Source organism: Haliotis rubra, unplaced genomic scaffold (assembly GCF_003918875.1).
Source record: "Haliotis rubra isolate DU_JTF1 unplaced genomic scaffold, ASM391887v1 Scf1134, whole genome shotgun sequence".
Classification (NCBI taxonomy): Eukaryota; Metazoa; Mollusca; class Gastropoda; order Lepetellida; family Haliotidae; genus Haliotis; species Haliotis rubra.
This window is the reverse complement of record NW_025765042.1, coordinates 243,307-263,728: the sequence shown is the minus strand read 5'-3', so window position 1 is coordinate 263,728 and position 20,422 is coordinate 243,307. Positions and strand designations below refer to the sequence as shown.

The window sequence follows — 20,422 nt, the reverse complement described above, 5'->3', positions numbered from 1 at the left end:
GGGAGAGAGCCCCCTGTATGGATGAGAGGATAGTGTGGGAGGTAGAGACGCTGTGCCCTGCATGGATGAGAGGATAGTGTGGGAGAAGTAGAGAGCAGTGCCCTGTATGGATGAGAGGATAGTGTGGGAGGTAGAGCTGTGCCCTATATGGATGAGAGGATAGTGTGGGAGGTAGAGAGCTGTGCCCTGTATGGATGAGAGGATAGTGTGGGAGAGGTAGAGACGTGCCCTGTATGGATGAGAGGATAGTGTGGGAGGTAGAGCTGTACCCTGTATGGATGAGAGGATAGTGTGGGAGGTAGAGACGTGCCCTGTATGGATGAGAGGATAGTGTGGGGAGGTAGAGCTGTGCCCTGCATGGATGAGATGAGTGTAGGAAGTAGAGACGTGCCCTGTATGGATGGAGGATAGTGTGGGAGGAGAGCATGTGCCCTGTATGGATGAGAGGATAGTGTGGGAGGTAGAGCCATTGCCCTGTATGGATGAGAGGATAGTGTGGGAGGTAGAGCTGTGCCCTGTATGGATGAGAGAGATAGTGTGTTAGAGTAGAGAGACGTGCCTATATGGATGAGAGGATAGTGTGTTAGGTAGAGCCGTGCCCTGTATGGATGAGAGGAAGGGATAGTGTGGGAGGTAGAGAGACTGTGCCCTGTATGGATGAGAGGATAGTGTGGGAGGTAGAGCCATGCCCTGTATGGATGAGAGGATAGTGTGGGAGGTAGAGAGAGTGTGCCCTGCATGGATGAGAGGATAGATGTGTGGAGGTAGAGCATGCCCTGCATGGATGAGAGGATAGTGTGGAGGTAGAGATTGCCCTGTATGGATGAGAGGATAGTGTGGGAGGTAGAGAGAGGATAGTGCCCTGTATGGATGAGAGAGGATAGTGTGGGAGGTAGAACCGTGCCCTGTATGGATGAGAGGGATAGTGTGGAGGTAGAGAGCGTGCCCTGTATGGATGAGAGGATAGTGACAACATGCATAGGTTACCGGATGTTCTTGCCTGGAGTCTGTACGGGTTGGTCAGATATCCCCAGTAAGGGATTATTGTCAAGGCAAGTAGCATGAGCATTTGGGGCTGGAGACAGCTCGTGTGCACACAGTGGTTGTATGTCAGTATGTGAGTATAATTGAAAACTAAAAAGCAGTAGTCTTTTCAAACGTTTTTCACTTTTATCAAAAATGGTATGTACAGTAGACTACACTTGGTGAGGTCGGCCTACTCCTGCACGTAATTGGGCGGGTAGTTGATAACATATCCGTCGGGGCAGTGGGGGACGGGACAGCACTTGCCGGCAGGAGGTGCCAACATACTGCACACCTTGGGTAGTTGCCACTGGAGACACCTGCAATACCGACAATATACATCAGTTCCACACTACATGGATAACATCTCAACATGGACAGTTGACAGTACGATATCAACACTGGCTCCACATTACACCCACATACGCACAGTTCACAGTGCGATATCAACACTGGCTCCACATTACACCCACATACGTACAGTTCACAGTCCGATATCAACGATGGCTCCACATTACACCCACATACGTACAGTTGACAGTACGATATCAACACTGGCTCCACATTACACCAACATACGTACAGTTGACAGTACGACATCAACACTGGCTCCACATTACACCCACATACGTACAGTGGACAGTACGATATCAACACTGGCTCCACATTACATCTACATACAGACAGATCAAAATGTGATATAAACACTGGCTCCACATTACACCCACATACTACAGTTCACAGTGCGATATAAACACTGGCTCGACATTACACCCACATACGTACAGGTCACAGTACGATATCAACACTTGCTCCACATTACACCAACATACGTACAGTTGACAATACGATATCAACACTGGCTCTACAGTATACCCACATACGCACAGTTCACAGTGCGATATCAACACTAGCTCCACATTACACCCACATACGTACAGTTCACAGTACGATATCAACACTGGCTCCACATTACATCTACATACGTACAGTTGACAGTACAATATCAACAGTGGCTCCACATTACATCTACATACGTACAGTTGACAGTACGATATCAACACTGGCTCCACATTACACCCACATACGTACAGTTGACAGTACGATATCAACACTGGCTCCACATTACACCCACATACGTACAGTTCACAGTACGATATCAACACTGGCTCCACATTACACCCACATACGTACAGTTCACAGTACGATATCAACACTGGCTCCACATTACACCTACATACGTACAGTTGACAGTGCGATATCAACAGTGGCTCCACATTACACCTACATACGTACAGTTCACAGTACGATATCAACACTGGCTCCACATTACACCCACATACGTACAGTTGACAGTGCGATATCAACACTGGCTCCACATTACATGTACATACAGACAGATCAAAATGTGATATCAACACTGAATACATGTTAATACCAACAATACTGTCGCCTAAACACAGGTTATGTATTACTGGTATAATGATGTTATTCATCTGCCAGATGGATGGCTGGACTTACTTGAGATCACACTGGTAGTAGCCCTTGCTGGCGTCCACACACTTGCATTTGAAGTCACAGCCGTCTTCCCAGGTCTGGCCTTGGGTGTAGTAATTTCCTTTGTATAGGCACGAGGCTGAAGGACGACAGGAAACACTATTAAATGTACATGTATGTATGCCCCAAAGTTATTATGTTTTAAGCATAGAATTGTACAATCTACATAGTTGTTGATTTCTGGTTATTTACCAACATTAGCTACGTTGTAGTTAAATGAAGTTAAGTTGTACAACACATGGTTGCAAGTAATTCACGCTAGCCTGTACATAATTATATTACAGTAGCCTGTCTATATAGACGTGTGCATCCGTTATGCACATTCACAGGTATCTTTCTACCAGTATGTATATGTACAAAATGCATGTGCAACGGATTTAATGACTGCTATGCGCACTATATATGCTTTATATATAACATGATATTACAACATTTAGTATATTACCCACAAATGCGTTCTTCTGGATCTACCGGGATCAGCTCAATTAAAACTTAATTTTAAGTCAGATGTTTTAATGACATTAAGCTATTCTTTCCAAACGTGAGGAGTGTGCTGTTTACCCCCTCCTGGGCCGGTACAGTTGGGCTTGGCGCAGCACTCTCCGGGCTTCTTCACCATCTTGCAACCTGTCGGGAGGTCCTTGTAAACAGGGCACCTGCACACCCATAGACATTCGTTACACATAGACGTCTTCCTTGTAAACAGGGCACCTGTACACCCATAGACATTCGTCACACATTAACGTCTTCCTTGTAAACAGGGCACCTGTACACCCATAGACATTAGTCACACATTAACGTCTTCCTTGTAAACAGGGCACCTGTACACCCATAGACATTCGTTACACATTAACGTCTTCCTTGTAAACAGGGCACCTGTACACCCATAGACATTAGTCACACATTAACGTCTTCCTTGTAAACAGGGCACCTGTACACCCATAGACATTCGTTACACATTAACGTCTTCCTTGTAAACAGGGCACCTGTACACCCATAGACATTAGTCACACATTAACGTCTTCCTTGTAAACAGGGCACCTGTACACCCATAGACATTAGTCACACATTAACGTCTTCCTTGTAAACAGGGCACCTGTACACCCATAGACATTAGTCACACATTAACGTCTTCCTTGTAAACAGGGCACCTGTACACCCATAGACATTAGTCACACATTAACGTCTTCCTTGTAAACAGGGCACCTGTACACCCATAGACATTAGTCACACATTAACGTCTTCCTTGTAAACAGGGCACCTGTACACCCATAGACATTAGTCACACATTAACGTCTTCCTTGTAAACAGGGCACCTGTACACCCATAGACATTAGTCACACATTAACGTCTTCCTTGTAAACAGGGCACCTGTACACCCATAGACATTAGTCACACATTAACGTCTTCCTTGTAAACAGGGCACCTGTACACCCATAGACATTAGTCACACATTAACGTCTTCCTTGTAAACAGGGCACCTGTACACCCATAGACATTAGTCACACATTAACGTCTTCCCTTGTAAACAGGGCACCTGTTTCCTTGTAAACACCCCCATAGACATTAGTCACACATTAACGTCTTCCTTGTAAACAGGGCACCTGTACACCCATAGACATTCACCTGTACACACACACATTAACGTCTTCCTTGTAAACAGGGCACCTGTACACCCATAGACATTAGTCACACATTAACGTCTTCCTTGTAAACAGGGCACCTGTACACCCATAGACATTAGTCACACATTAACGTCTTCCTTGTAAACAGGGCACCTGTACACCCATAGACATTAGTCACACATTAACGTCTTCCTTGTAAACAGGGCACCTGTACACCCATAGACATTAGTCACACATTAACGTCTTCCTTGTAAACAGGGCACCTGTACACCCATAGACATTAGTCACACATTAACGTCTTCCTTGTAAACAGGGCACCTGTACACCCATAGACATTAGTCACACATTAACGTCTTCCTTGTAAACAGGGCACCTGTACACCCATAGACATTAGTCACACATTAACGTCTTCCTTGTAAACAGGGCACCTGTACACCCATAGACATTAGTCACACATTAACGTCTTCCTTGTAAACAGGGCACCTGTACACCCATAGACATTAGTCACACATTAACGTCTTCCTTGTAAACAGGGCACCTGTACACCCATAGACATTAGTCACACATTAACGTCTTCCTTGTAAACAGGGCACCTGTACACCCATAGACATTAGTCACACATTAACGTCTTCCTTGTAAACAGGGCACCTGTACACCCATAGACATTAGTCACACATTAACGTCTTCCTTGTAAACAGGGCACCTGTACACCCATAGACATTAGTCACACATTAACGTCTTCCTTGTAAACAGGGCACCTGTACACCCATAGACATTAGTCACACATTAACGTCTTCCTTGTAAACAGGGCACCTGTACACCCATAGACATTAGTCACACATTAACGTCTTCCTTGTAAACACATTAACGTCTTCGTCTTCCTTGTAAACAGGGCACCTGTACACCCATAGACATTAGTCACACATTAACGTCTTCCTTGTAAACAGGGCACCTGTACACCCATAGACATTAGTCACACATTAACGTCTTCCTTGTAAACAGGGCACCTGTACACCCATAGACATTAGTCACACATTAACGTCTTCCTTGTAAACAGGGCACCTGTACACCCATAGACATTAGTCACACATTAACGTCTTCCTTGTAAACAGGGCACCTGTACACCCATAGACATTAGTCACACATTAACGTCTTCCTTGTAAACAGGGCACCTGTACACCCATAGACATTAGTCACACATTAACGTCTTCCTTGTAAACAGGGCACCTGTACACCCATAGACATTAGTCACACATTAACGTCTTCCTTGTAAACAGGGCACCTGTACACCCATAGACATTAGTCACACATTAACGTCTTCCTTGTAAACAGGGCACCTGTACACCCATAGACATTAGTCACACATTAACGTCTTCCTTGTAAACAGGGCACCTGTACACCCATAGACATTAGTCACACATTAACGTCTTCCTTGTAAACAGGGCACCTGTACACCCATAGACATTCGTTACACATTAACGTCTTCCTTGTAAACAGGGCACCTGTACACCCATAGACATTAGTCACACACATTAACGTCTTCCTTGTAAACAGGGCACCTGTACACCCATAGACATTAGTCACACATTAACGTCTTCCTTGTAAACAGGGCACCTGTACACCCATAGACATTAGTCACACATTAACGTCTTCCTTGTAAACAGGGCACCTGTACACCCATAGACATTAGTCACACATTAACGTCTTCTTCCTTGTAAACAGGGGGCACCTGTACACCCATAGACATTAGTCACACATTAACGTCTTCCTTGTAAACAGGGCACCTGTACACCCATAGACATTAGTCACACATTAACGTCTTCCTTGTAAACAGGGCACCTGTACACCCATAGACATTAGTCACACATTAACGTCTTCCTTGTAAACAGGGCACCTGTACACCCATAGACATTAGTCACACATTAACGTCTTCCTTGTAAACAGGGCACCTGTACACCCATAGACATTAGTCACACATTAACGTCTTCCTTGTAAACAGGGCACCTGTACACCCATAGACATTAGTCACACATTAACGTCTTCCTTGTAAACAGGGCACCTGTACACCCATAGACATTAGTCACACATTAACGTCTTCCTTGTAAACAGGGCACCTGTACACCCATAGACATTAGTCACACATTAACGTCTTCCTTGTAAACAGGGCACCTGTACATTAGTCCCATAGACATTAGTCACACATTAACGTCTTCCTTGTAAACAGGGCACCTGTACACCCATAGACATTAGTCACACATTAACGTCTTCCTTGTAAACAGGGCACCTGTACACCCATAGACATTAGTCACACATTAACGTCTTCCTTGTAAACAGGGCACCTGTACACCCATAGACATTAGTCACACATTAACGTCTTCCTTGTAAACAGGGCACCTGTACACCCATAGACATTAGTCACACATTAACGTCTTCCTTGTAAACAGGGCACCTGTACACCCATAGACATTAGTCACACATTAACGTCTTCCTTGTAAACAGGGCACCTGTACACCCATAGACATTAGTCACACATTAACGTCTTCCTTGTAAACAGGGCACCTGTACACCCATAGACATTAGTCACACATTAACGTCTTCCTTGTAAACAGGGCACCTGTACACCCATAGACATTAGTCACACATTAACGTCTTCCTTGTAAACAGGGCACCTGTACACCCATAGACATTAGTCACACATTAACGTCTTCCTTGTAAACAGGGCACCTGTACACCCATAGACATTAGTCACACATTAACGTCTTCCTTGTAAACAGGGCACCTGTACACCCATAGACATTCGTTACACATTAACGTCTTCCTTTGTAAAACAGGGCACCTATACACCCATAGACATTAGTCACACATTAACGTCTTCCTTGTAAACAGGGCACCTGTACACCCATAGACACATTAGTCTTCCTTTGTACACATTAACGTCTTCCTTGTAAACAGGGGCACCTGTACACCCATAGACATTAGTCACACATTAACGTCTTCCCTTGTAAACAGGGCACCTGTACACCCATAGACATTAGTCACACATTAACGTCTTCCCTTGTAAACAGGGCACCTGTACACACCATGTACACCCATAGAAACAGGCAACCTGTACACCCATAGACATTCGTTACACATTAACGTCTTCCTTGTAAACAGGGCACCTGTACACCCATAGACATTAGTCACACATTAACGTCTTCCCTTGTAAACAGGGCACCTGTACACCCATAGACATTCGTTACACATTAACGTCTTCCTTGTAAACAGGGCACCTTGTACACCCATGGACATTAGTCACACATTAACGTCTTCTCCTTGTAAACAGGGCACCTACACCTTAACGTCTTAATGCCTTCCTTGTAAACAGGGCACCTGTACACCCATAGACATTAGTCACACATTAACGTCTTCCCCTTTGTAAACAGGGCACCTGTACACCCATAGGACATTCGTTACACATTAACGTCTTCTCCTTGTAAACAGGGCACCTTGTACACCCATAGACATTAGTCACACATTAACGTCTTCTCCTTGTAAACAGGGCACCGGGTACACCCATAGACATTAGTCACACATTAACGTCTTTCCTTGTAAACAGGGCACCTGTACACCCATAGACATTCGTTACACATTAACGTCTTCCTTGTGAACAGGACACCTGTACACCCATAGACATTAGTCGTTCACGTGGCATCTTCCTTGTAAACAGCGGGCACCATATGCTGCCATAGAACCGTCGATCACGCATGAACGTCTTCCTATGGAAACCTGGGGCACCGCAATACACCCATAGACATTAGTCACACATTCCGGCGTCTTCTCCTTGTAAACGGAGACGCCTGTGCACCCATAGACATTCGTCACACACATTAACGTCTTTCCATGTAAACATTTCACCTGTACACCCATAGACATTAGTCGTCCATTAACGTCTTCCTTGTAAACAGGGCACCTGTACCCCCATAGACATTCTCCGTTACACATTAACGTCTTCCCTTGTAAACATTCCATCTTGTATATTTCCATTGACCCTTCATCTTCCACCATTTCCTACCACCTTTGTCCAACAGGGCACCCTGTACTTTCATAGACATCCCTCTGTGTCCACATTAACCATTTCCTTCATTTAACAGGGCACCTTTCCATTTCCCTGGACTATTCCTTCCATATAACGTTATGCCACCACTATCATGTGCTATTCCATCTTCCCCACCTGTGTACTATATGTGACATATAACGTTATGCTATATCATGCTATTCTCCCCACCCAAGGACTATCTGTGACATATAACGTTATGCTATATCATGCTATTCTCCCCACCCATGGACTATCTGTTACATATAACGTTATGCTATATCATGCTATTCTCCACCAAGTTCTCTTGTTTCTCTTTCCTTTTCCTTCCACCTTCCTTTTCTCTTTCATTCCTTCCACCTCTCTTTGTTATCCATGCTATTCTCCACCACTCTCTTGTTTCCTCTCTTGATTCCTTTTCTCCACTGGGCCTATTTTTCCGTTATCTTTTTCTCATGCTATGTCCATATTCCTCATGCCACTGGGATTCCTTGTGCTGGGCCATGCTATTCAGGGCCTGTGTGCTGTCTTTGTCTCATGTGGGATTCTGTCTGGGATTCCATGCTGTGCTGTGTCTGTCTCTGTGTCCACTGGGTGTCTCATGTTCCTCCCCACAGGATTCGTGCCTGTTGTCCATGCCACCCAGGGACTGTCTCGTGTCCATGGGACCATTTCCTTCCTTGATTTCCTCCTTCCATTCCATATTTTCCTTCTCTTCCTTTGTCCTTCCTTTTCTTTGTTCCTCCTTCCATGTTCCTTCCACCACCTCTGTTTGTTCCTCCATTTCCACTGGGTGTCCATTCAAGACTATCTGTTTCCTGTGTGTTCCTGTGTGCATGCATGGGTTATTTTCCTGTCTTTTCTTTTGGGGTTATGTGTGATTCCTGTCTTTTCTTCTCCTCCAGACTATTTCCTTTTTGTTGTCTCATGCCTTCCGTTCGTGATTCCTTGTGTCTCATTCCTGTCTGTCTTCCTTGGGGTTCTTGGGGTTGTGCATTACAGTTCATCTCCATGAAGGTGATTATGTCAGTCTACACGGCAGTTCCCGCTGTTGTCTACATGTCTCAGTATTACAGTTCATCTCTGAGGGTGATTATGTCAGTCTACACGGCAGTTCCCTTTGTTGTCTACATGTCTCAGTATTACAGTTCATCTCGTAAGGTGATTATGTCAGTCTACACGGCAGTTCCCTTGTTGTCTACATGTCTCAGTATTACAGTTCATCTCTGAAGGTGATTATGTCAGTCTACACGGCAGTTCCCTTGTTGTCTACATGTCTCAGTATTACAGTTCATCTCTGAAGGTGATTATGTCAGTCTACACGGCAGTTCCCTTGTTGTCTACATGTCTCAGTATTACAGTTCATCTCTGAGGGTGATTATGTCAGTCTACACGGCAGTTCCTTGTTGTCTACATGTCTCAGTATTACAGGTCATCTCTGAGGGTGATTATGTCAGTCTACACGGCAGTTCCTTGTTGTCTACATGTCTCAGTATTACAGTTCATCTCTGAGGGTGATTATGTCAGTCTACACGGCAGTTCCTTGTTGTCTACATGTCTCAGTATTACAGTTCATCTCTGAGGGTGATTATGTCAGTCTACACGGCAGTTCCTTGTTGTCTACATGTCTCAGTATTACAGTTCATCTCTGAAGGTGATTATGTCAGTCTACACGGCAGTTCCTTGTTGTCTACATGTCTCAGTATTACAGTTCATCTCTGAGGGTGATTATGTCAGTCTACACGGCAGTTCCTTGTTGTCTACATGTCTCAGTATTACAGTTCATCTCTGAGGGTGATTATGTCAGTCTACACGGCAGTTCCTTGTTGTCTACATGTCTCAGTATTACAGTTCATCTCTGAGGGGGATTATGTCAGTCTACACGGCAGTTCCCTTGTTGTCTACATGTCTCAGTATTACAGTTCATCTCTGAAGGTGATTATGTCAGTCTACACGGCAGTTCCCTTGTTGTCTACATGTCTCAGTATTACAGTTCATCTCTGAAGGTGATTATGTCAGTCTACACGGCAGTTCCCTTGTTGTCTACATGTCTCAGTATTACAGTTCATCTCTGAAGGTGATTATGTCAGTCTACACGGCAGTTCCCTTGTTGTCTACATGTCTCAGTATTACAGTTCATCTCTGAAGGTGATTATGTCAGTCTACACGGCAGTTCCCTTGTTGTCTACATGTCTCAGTATTACAGTTCATCTCTGAGGGTGATTATGTCAGTCTACACGGCAGTTCCCTTGTTGTCTACATGTCTCAGTATTACAGTTCATCTCTGAAGGTGATTATGTCAGTCTACACGGCAGTTCCCTTGTTGTCTACATGTCTCAGTATTACAGTTCATCTCTGAGGGTGATTATGTCAGTCTACACGGCAGTTCCCTTGTTGTCTACATGTCTCAGTATTACAGTTCATCTCTGAGGGTGATTATGTCAGTCTACACGGCAGTTCCCTTGTTGTCTACATGTCTCAGTATTACAGTTCATCTCTGAGGGTGATTATGTCAGTCTACACGGCAGTTCCCTTGTTGTCTACATGTCTCAGTATTACAGTTCATCTCTGAGGGTGATTATGTCAGTCTACACGGCAGTTCCTTGTTGTCTACATGTCTCAGTATTACAGTTCATCTCTGAGGGTGATTATGTCAGTCTACACGGCAGTTCCTTGTTGTCTACATGTCTCAGTATTACAGTTCATCTCTGAGGGTGATTATGTCAGTCTACACGGCAGTTCCCTTGTTGTCTACATGTCTCAGTATTACAGTTCATCTCTGAGGGTGATTATGTCAGTCTACACGGCAGTTCCCTTGTTGTCTACATGTCTCAGTATTACAGTTCATCTCTGAGGGTGATTATGTCAGTCTACACGGCAGTTCCCTTGTTGTCTACATGTCTCAGTATTACAGTTCATCTCTGAGGGTGATTATGTCAGTCTACACGGCAGTTCCTTTGTTGTCTACATGTCTCAGTATTACAGTTCATCTCTGAGGGTGATTATGTCAGTCTACACGGCAGTTCCTTGTTGTCTACATGTCTCAGTATTACAGTTCATCTCTGAGGGGGTGATTATGTCAGTCTACACAGCAGTTCCCTTGTTGTCTACATGTCTCAGTATTACAGTTCATCTCTGAGGGTGATTATGTCAGTCTACACGGCAGTTCCCTTTGTTGTCTACATGTCTCAGTATTACAGTTCATCTCTGAGGGTGATTATGTCAGTCTACACGGCAGTTCCTTGTTGTCTACATGTCTCAGTATTACAGTTCATCTCTGAGAGGTGATTATGTCAGTCTACACGGCAGTTCCTTGTTGTCTACATGTCTCAGTATTACAGTTCATCTCTGAGGGGTGATTATGTCAGTCTACACGGCAGTTCCTTTGTTGTCTACATGTCTCAGTATTACAGTTCATCTCTGAGGGTGATTATGTCAGTCTACACGGCAGTTCCCTTGTTGTCTACATGTCTCAGTATTACAGTTCATCTCTGAGGGTGATTATGTCAGTCTACACGGCAGTTCCCTTGTTGTCTACATGTCTCAGTATTACAGTTCATCTCTGAGGGTGATTATGTCAGTCTACACGGCAGTTCCCTTGTTGTCTACATGTCTCAGTATTACAGTTCATCTCTGAGGGTGATTATGTCAGTCTACACGGCAGTTCCTTGTTGTCTACATGTCTCAGTATTACAGTTCATCTCTGAGGGTGATTATGTCAGTCTACACGGCAGTTCCTTGTTGTCTACATGTCTCAGTATTACAGTTCATCTCTGAAGGTGATTATGTCAGTCTACACGGCAGTTCCCTTGTTGTCTACATGTCTCAGTATTACAGTTCATCTCTGAGGGTGATTATGTCAGTCTACACGGCAGTTCCCTTGTTGTCTACATGTCTCAGTATTACAGTTCATCTCTGAGGGTGATTATGTCAGTCTACACGGCAGTTCCCTTGTTGTCTACATGTCTCAGTATTACAGTTCATCTCTGAGGGTGATTATGTCAGTCTACACGGCAGTTCCTTTGTTGTCTACATGTCTCACATTATATCTTAGTGTACCACTATAAATATCTTACTCTGGCTGAATTTCGCTTGGGTTGTTCCTGGTACATAGTAGAATGCTGGCTTTGTCCCAGTTGTTTCATAGGTGCATCCTGGTCTTGTGGAGATCATCATCCACCCGGAAGCATCGCACGAAGACCCGGACTGGCCGCTAGTATAAAACTCCCGTCCCGTGATTGGGTCTCTAAAATGTTTCCATTCATTCAGTTAGTCATTCATTTGTTTGTAAATTGGGACACATGTTTAATCAGACATACATAGAAACAATAAGGACTTTCGGTGACAGTTCCTACTGGACCAAGACTTGTGGTGACTGAAGCATTACAAACCAAACAGCGTGACTAGGCTTTACGTGTGATCTTCCCCTTTACACGAGGCTTCAAACGTATTTGATGTCGATATTGGATCTACACTTTAGAATCACTTGAGTTATCACAGATGTGACTCAAAATATCATTAATAGCAATGAGGATTATAATAGTAACACAAGGTTGTAATGGTGAATTATGACACAGTGTCGAAATGGCAGACACATGGGCCAGCCGTATTAGATCCTAGTGTCACTATTATCTAGACACCACTACCAAACTCGATCGACTTACCCCATCATGGAGAAGATGCTCTTGGGTGCAGTCTTGATGTCAGTCCACGTGGAGGAGATGATTCTGCTAGGATCAAACCAGCTCATCTTGTCCGCTCCATGAGCGTCAAACACAATACTTGCCTTCTCCACACCGTTGTTGAAGATCCCAACCTTTACCTGGAGTACACAAAGGGTAGAGACAATTCGTTTCAGTAATTACAGAAAATTAGGTGAATCACATAGCTTTTTTACAGGAAACTGCACATATGTAAATCATAAAATGGAGAGATCACTGCAACACGGAACACCGTTCAGCCTAGCGGCTACATATCTATATGTGTATATCTACCCTTAGTGGGACGAACAATGTGTAACTACTATACGCTTTCCTACTTTACAGCTGTTGTCTGTTGGCACTGTTATCTAATAGTGAACGAGAACTACCGAGGAATTTGCATTGCGATCCCATTTAGTAATGTTACTGTTCACGCATAACACCTACATTATCAAAGTTACAGTCTTTCCATTTGTTGGACAAATCTGGCTTGTATGAATGTGGGTAGGTGCTGGTCAAGTACTGTGCGGAGGGCACGTTGGCGCTGGCGGTGTTGGGTGACGCCCATAGCTGATACAGGTCGCCTGGTACACCCGCAACACCCTTCATCAATATTGTCCAGCCGGTAGCAGGTACACCGATTCCTCCACCATGTCCCTGCTGTACACCGGTGCCAGTGGCTGTGGAACAAGAAAGAGCTGTACAGGAGGGACATATATTTTAAGTTTTGGTTTCTAAGTCAAAGTCAAAGATATTTATTGTACTTAAGGCCTCCGGCCCATATATAAGTAATACAAGTATATATACAGCACATGTTACAGACATTTCACAAAAGAAATTACAGTTCAGATAAGATATTGCTTCTAAGGATAACAGCATGTTTTACATAAAGCGCAAGATTGCGTATTACATTTTCATTTTTGGAGGATAGAATGGAAGCAAAGGCAGATGAAGGATATTTTAACAGGTAATTATTTGGGATCTATTTTTTTCTTAAATCAGCATAATGTGGGCATTCAAAAGCGAGAGAATTTCATCTTCTACAGCCGAGTTACATAATGGACAATCGAAAATTGACAAGTGTGCGTCTGATATTTCTAGATGTCAATACAGATAGATATAGTTCGGGTTGAATTAAGCTCTTATGTGATCTTTACAACTGATATCTTGAACTATTGTCTAGACAGGAATGCCATTCTTGATAATACATGCTAACAGATTGTTCTCGAAATTGCTTAAGAAATAGATTAATATTACCAACTGTTTGATTTAGCCACACAAATCCAAAGCCATGAGAAAATAACAGATTTCTAATATGAGACGCCCATGTTGTCTTACCCCTATCATCTAAATGTACAAGCATGTTATAATCTAGTTTGGGGATTCTTTGTTCGTGCATTCCAAGGATCTTTAACCAATATTTTTAACATCTGATTTGTGAATTTATATATATTGGATATCTACCGCAATACCCATAAACCATACAAGTTGGTGTTGCTTGCGCTACATTTAAAAATCTTTTAAATGCTAAAAGGTGTAGTTTCCTCTAGACATTCATGACATGGAAATCCCCAAATTTCTAAAAATAGATCTTATGATCTGGCGAAGGCTTTAGAGTGAATGAAGGGGAAAGTGATGACTTGAGCAAAGTTAAAATGAACATAAAAGATACAGGGTTTAAGCATTTTGTTATTAAGACACTGATAGTATTTTGGCAACATTATTTTTATGATAAGATATGTCGGTCTACGGCGATACTAACACTGAAATGTCTCAGTGGTTCCCCTTCAAAGTAGAGTGGGGCATATCTATCTTAATCCAGCATAGAGATTCATTGAATCTTTGCAGCATAATTGCATTTGTTTGCTTTCGACTGGTGAATATGGTGATAAATCTTACGGCAATATCCACAGGTTGATGCACAGTTGGTCCTAGCCCATTGCTCATATTGACCGGAGCACGAATAGCTGCTATAGGAGTGGCAGTTGTTGAGTTTATCTGCACAGCCCGTGGGGGGAGTAGATGTGGCGCCGGCTGAACAAATTAATTAAAACACCTGTGTTCATATCACGTTTATATGTCCTGTATTATATGACATTTAAATATGGTATGTCACACCATCCTAGTACTACAGGAACAACATAGAGAGGGTCTCTGATTGATTCAATATATCCTTTAACTATTATAACCGCTGTTCATAAGGAACGTTCAGTTCTATGTGTGAGAGTACGCCCACCACATGTTAACACAAGCTATAGGAATATCTACAAATACAATGAAGAAGAGGTTATTGCTACTAACAGTAGATCAACGTATCAGTTTTACAAACATCATTTTCAATATTTAAACGTTATATAGTTAACACTAGCTGCAAACTGGAATGGCATGTATGTGCCTCAAGAAGTTATTAGTACTTACGACAGAGGTCACAGTATTTCTGACAGTTGACCTTTGCCCACTGTTGGTACTCGCCGACACATGATGATTTGCTGTAGCTGGCACAGTTGGCCAGTTTGTCCTGACAGCCAGTGCTTTGGGTGGGTGTATCTGGGTAGGTAAAGGTCACCATGATAACTAATGAATGACAACACTGACTATATTTCAGCCAGTTCTTCATGTTTATTTCAGGTTGATTGCTTAAATAATTCCTCAGACTTAAAGCAACCTTGTCTGAGGAAGATAATTCTCTACTCGGGGATTCTATAATTGATCATCACGCCATATTTAAAGTGTAGGTGAAGCAGTTAGTTACACAGAGGATGGTGCTCAGATGTACATACAACATATTCCACAGCGTCGAGCACAGTTCTTCTTGGCCCAGTCTAGATAGGGAGCCTTACAGGACGAGTCAGCATACAGCTCACAGTTGGTCAATACATCAATACAGGGACCGGTGACGCCGCTCTGAGGGGTGACTGAAGGCGTGGGGACGGTGTTCTGTGAACCGCACGATACCTGCGGGCAGCACTGGCCAGTCACACTCACACTCTTACACATTGGAGGCAGCTTGGTGTAGGTTGGGCACCTGCAGGTAGATATGTACGAGAATGGTACAAGCGTCAGGCAGCTTAACGTAAGTCGGGCATCTACAGGTTGGAAGCCGACAAAAAATCTTCCATCACATTGATTCGGATTGTTAGGGACTTTTCTAAAACCTTTGTGTACTCTGATGTCATTTAAGATATAGAAATGGAAAACGTCCTTCTGAGTGTAAAATTATCTGAAGGAATCTTACTTGGGAGTACATTTGTATTGTCCGACTGAGGTGTCGATACATTGACAGTCATAGTCACATGCATCTGTCCATCTCTGTCCTAAACTGTAGAGACTGCCCTTGTACAGGCAGGCATCTGGAACACAACGTGTAAACAGTTAGAACAAAGTCCACACTATCCAGGCAGCTAACAAACTTCACACACACACGTAGAAAACATACACACATACCTATTCGACCTCCGTATGTCTTTGCGACGCCGGGAGTGTAACCAGGACGGAAACCAGTGAAGCCGCCAGTGAATGAGCCATACACTGGGTAGACGTTGGGTTGTAACAGTGGGTTAACTGTTGAACCATCAGGCTTAGAGCACACGGGGGTGTCACAGCACTGACCGACAGCGTGAGTCATATAACAGCCACTTGGCAGCATGTCTTTGGAGTAGGTCGGACATCTGGGGAGTACAGAGAAAGGATATTTAATGACATAAGATCAGCAATCAAAGCAAATTCAGCAGGCGATCTGACGACCGGTGAATGTTGCATGATATGTTGAACGCAAAACAACAAAACCAACAACAAATTGATTCTGCAGTAATTATTCCATACTTAGGCAGACACTTGTAGAATCCTGACATAGATTCAATGCAGGTACACGAGTACTGACAGCCGTCATCCCACTTTTCTCCCTGGTTGTACATCTTGCCTTTGTAGACACACTTGTCTGAAACAAGGGCAAACATATCATGAATTAACAATGTAAGTTGTTTAATTTAATACATATTCCAAATGTCCTGTCTTATGAGAAGTTCAATGAATGATTGAAATATAAGGACAGACAAAGACGGTGCAGGGAAGTGTATGTTATGGCTGCACTCGTTTTGTAACAGTGTTTAGACGAACATCAGGCCCCTAGGAAGAAGATGCATATTGTAGTCATGCTGTTGTTAAATCGGGAATTTACGACCCACAAATACCTCACCAGTAATCCCCCCGACTATTGTGGGGTTGGAGGGTAGTGGGGAGCCATGTCCGGGCTGGCCACTTCCACCAAACACGTTTCCTTGACCAGGCCCAACGATAAGTTGAGGGCTGGTGGTTGGCTGCATGGTGGGAGCCTGACCAGGGCTGAGGCTTGGTGTGAGACTAGGGTTGAGTTGAGGCACAGGGTGGTACTGTCCTACTTTGGGGACGTCACAGTGCAGACTGGGGCAGCACTGGCCAACAACAGGGACGAAGTTGCAGTACGAGGGCAGAGGCGGGTACGTCGGGCACCTGTAGTAATTGGTAAGAATTTGTAGGTTTAGCCTCTCCTCTCTCTCTCTCTCTCTCTCTCTCTCTCTCTCTCTCTCTCTCTCTCTCTCTCTCTCTCTCTCTCTCTCTCTCTCTCTCTCTCTCTCTCTCTCTCTCTCTCTCTCTCCAATATTAGTAAGAACGTCTTTGCTTTTAAACTATTAGCAGCATGTCATACAAATGAATGTCATTTTGTTTCCTTACTTGTCACTGCACGTGTAAAGGCCATTTCCCTTGATCTGACAGGTACATGTAAACTTGCAGCCATCATCCCAAGATTCGCCGGGACGATGCATCACGCCTTTGTACACACACACATCTACAAGACGAAAGGTGGATGTGAATTTACGCATAGCTGGTTAGGCGGGGAGGTACACTTGTATGTTTCAGTTACATATTAAACGGTCAGTTATCTCATTATTCTCTCCATAATAAAAAACATGGGATAACTTAATCCCTGTATGTATTGGGCACTAAATTGTACTTGCAAAGGTTGAACATGGTCCTACTGGCCCTCATTCAGTTGCATGATAATAACATTTGAGTGGAGGTTACCTCTTCCTCCCATAGACGTGGAGTAGACTGTTCCGGGTGGGTGCCCAGTGCCAGAGAATACGCTGTGAGTGCCTATAGGCAGGACATTCGTGATTGTAGGGCTGAGTGTTGGTGAGGTGGTGGGTTGTTTGTTGCCAATCATTGGAGTGAGAGGTGTACCCTTGTAATTACATGAAGGCGTCTTACAACAGGAGTCCTGGGGGTCAGGCACCATCTGGCAGAAGGACGGGATGGCGGCAATACCTGGACACCTGCAACACACATTCACAGTACATTCTGCCGGGAAGAAGTCGCCATCTAGGAGACGTGAAATGGAGAGGACTCCCTGGAAACACATGTCATCAATAGATGAAACGTTCTCTCAATGCACAAAATTCTCTTAACCCGAATTGGAATTGTAACTTTGGGAATATTACTGCATAAATATCAACAGAATCTTGCTGAACCCGTTGCCGAGAATTGTGGTCAAATTATGGTTACTATAGGACTTTGATCGTCAATGACAAAACTGATGGGCATATTGCAGGTATATTTAATGGCACGGTGCATGGTAACGGTGTGCACCTACATCCGCCATTGCAAGTTAAAACTAGCGACACCAACAGACAAATGTCACGTGAAAGTTCACTGTACTGCGACTGAGTTGCCTGAAATGCAGTGATTTTTCACAAGATAACAAGATACCCACCTACCCCTATCCTGCCTGTTTTACTACAGATCTCGTATAATCAATACACAACAGGAGGATGTTACCTCTGGTTACATCTCATGTCGTTCGTGACCGAGTCTTCACAGGTGCACGTCTCCTTGCAGCCGTTTGCCCAGGTCTGGCCCTTGGTATACAGTGTGCCGTCCGGGGTAACACATGTGTCTGGTAACACAATCACAACTTACTGAATTCTGTGGCCATCACAACATGAGAGTTCATGTTCTTTAACGCGAGAGAAACAATAGGAAGCAATATGACAACACATATAACGGCGATACAGGCGAGTCACACATCGAGAACTGCCGCTGTGAATACTGTATACCTGCTGGTGACCAAACTGCCTGTAGTAACCCCTTTGTTGCCTGCATTATATACCCTGATTTCTTCACTAAAGAGAATATATACAATATATAGAAAATGACAAAATATACTAAACGCCAAAAGAAACGTTACCCTCCTAACTTCATGAATTACTTAAAAACTATCAAAGATGTGTTAGTACGTATAAGTTTACAAGAATGCTCAACACAGTTTTATGCAAATCACGAAAAATAAATTCTCAAATGCATTCATATTTAAATGAAATGAATCTTTTTCAGAAGAGGTAAGTGTCCTATTTTCGACCATGCTGAAATAGACCAATAACACTGATTTAGATGTCCAAAAGAAAGGCTGAAATATAACTCTGCCTTGAGACAAAGATAAAACATTCAAAGTCACCATTTTTCAACTATAAAAACAAGTAAAACTGTAGAGTGTGAAAATTGTGTAAGAATCATTCCTATGATTTCAGTCTTTTAAAACTGCTGCTTTTTCTGCTGATTTGCATTAGTGGAAATAAGTAAAACGTGTCTTTGATATTCTGAAAAAGTGTTTAGGAACATCTATTATTTTCTTTGTTAACACTTTTCTTGCAAAGTAACATTTTTCCATTTTCTGTTTACACATAGCAATACCAATCGCCAAAACGTAGCAATATTCAAGCAGTATTTGCATCAATTTCCCCTGTAGAATGCTTCTATAGGGTATAAAGAGAGACTAGAATGCATGATATGATACACAATGATGTTGCCGACGCCCTCGGATACCACCGTATCACGATTATATTACATATTCAGCGCCACAGACACACTTGGGTTACCGTAGACAGACCAAGAAGTAGACGTCCATGCATCACAACGCCAGCTGAAGATAGTTGAAGACAGGTACCTCCGTCAATAATGAAGGAGGGTAACGTTTCCATTCCATTCCATTCCATTCCATCCATTCCATTCCTTCCATTCCATTCCATTCCCATTCCTTCCATTCCATTCCATTCCATTCCTTTCCATTCCATCCATTCCTTCCATTCCATCCTTTTCCTTCCATTCCATTCCTTCCATTCCATTCCATTCCATCCATTCCATTCCTTCCATTCCATTCCATTCCATTCCTTCCATTCCATTCCTTCCATTCCATTCCATTCCTTCCATTCCATTCCATTCCATTCCATTCCATTCCATTCCATTCCATTCCTTCCATTCCTTCCATTCCTTCCATCCCATTCCATTCCTTCCATTCCTTCCATCCATTCCATTCCATTCCATTCCTTTCCATTCCATCCATTCCATTCCTTCCATTCCATTCCATTCCATTCCATTCCATTCCATCCTCCATTCCTTCCATTCCTCCA

General features: G+C 43.4%; 1 protein-coding gene across 1 annotated transcript in view; it reads right to left on the bottom strand.

Annotated features, from left to right (window-relative positions):
- Positions 1-1,148: 1,148 nt before the first annotated feature.
- Positions 1,149-20,422, bottom strand: part of LOC124292144 — a 57,785-nt gene continuing 38,511 nt past the window's right edge. The window contains exons 54-69 of the mRNA XM_046729196.1: positions 18,795-18,930; positions 18,042-18,292; positions 17,691-17,805; positions 17,176-17,468; positions 16,803-16,917; positions 16,425-16,648; positions 16,216-16,330; positions 15,761-16,005; positions 15,399-15,527; positions 14,880-15,014; positions 13,428-13,660; positions 12,945-13,102; positions 12,340-12,526; positions 3,142-3,319; positions 2,545-2,659; positions 1,149-1,343 (exon numbers count right to left, since the gene is read on the bottom strand). Of these exons, the coding sequence (XP_046585152.1) occupies positions 1,217-1,343; positions 2,545-2,659; positions 3,142-3,319; positions 12,340-12,526; positions 12,945-13,102; positions 13,428-13,660; positions 14,880-15,014; positions 15,399-15,527; positions 15,761-16,005; positions 16,216-16,330; positions 16,425-16,648; positions 16,803-16,917; positions 17,176-17,468; positions 17,691-17,805; positions 18,042-18,292; positions 18,795-18,930 (2,756 nt within the window). The 3' untranslated portion in view covers positions 1,149-1,216. The remainder of the gene's footprint in view (positions 1,344-2,544; positions 2,660-3,141; positions 3,320-12,339; positions 12,527-12,944; positions 13,103-13,427; positions 13,661-14,879; positions 15,015-15,398; positions 15,528-15,760; positions 16,006-16,215; positions 16,331-16,424; positions 16,649-16,802; positions 16,918-17,175; positions 17,469-17,690; positions 17,806-18,041; positions 18,293-18,794; positions 18,931-20,422) is intronic.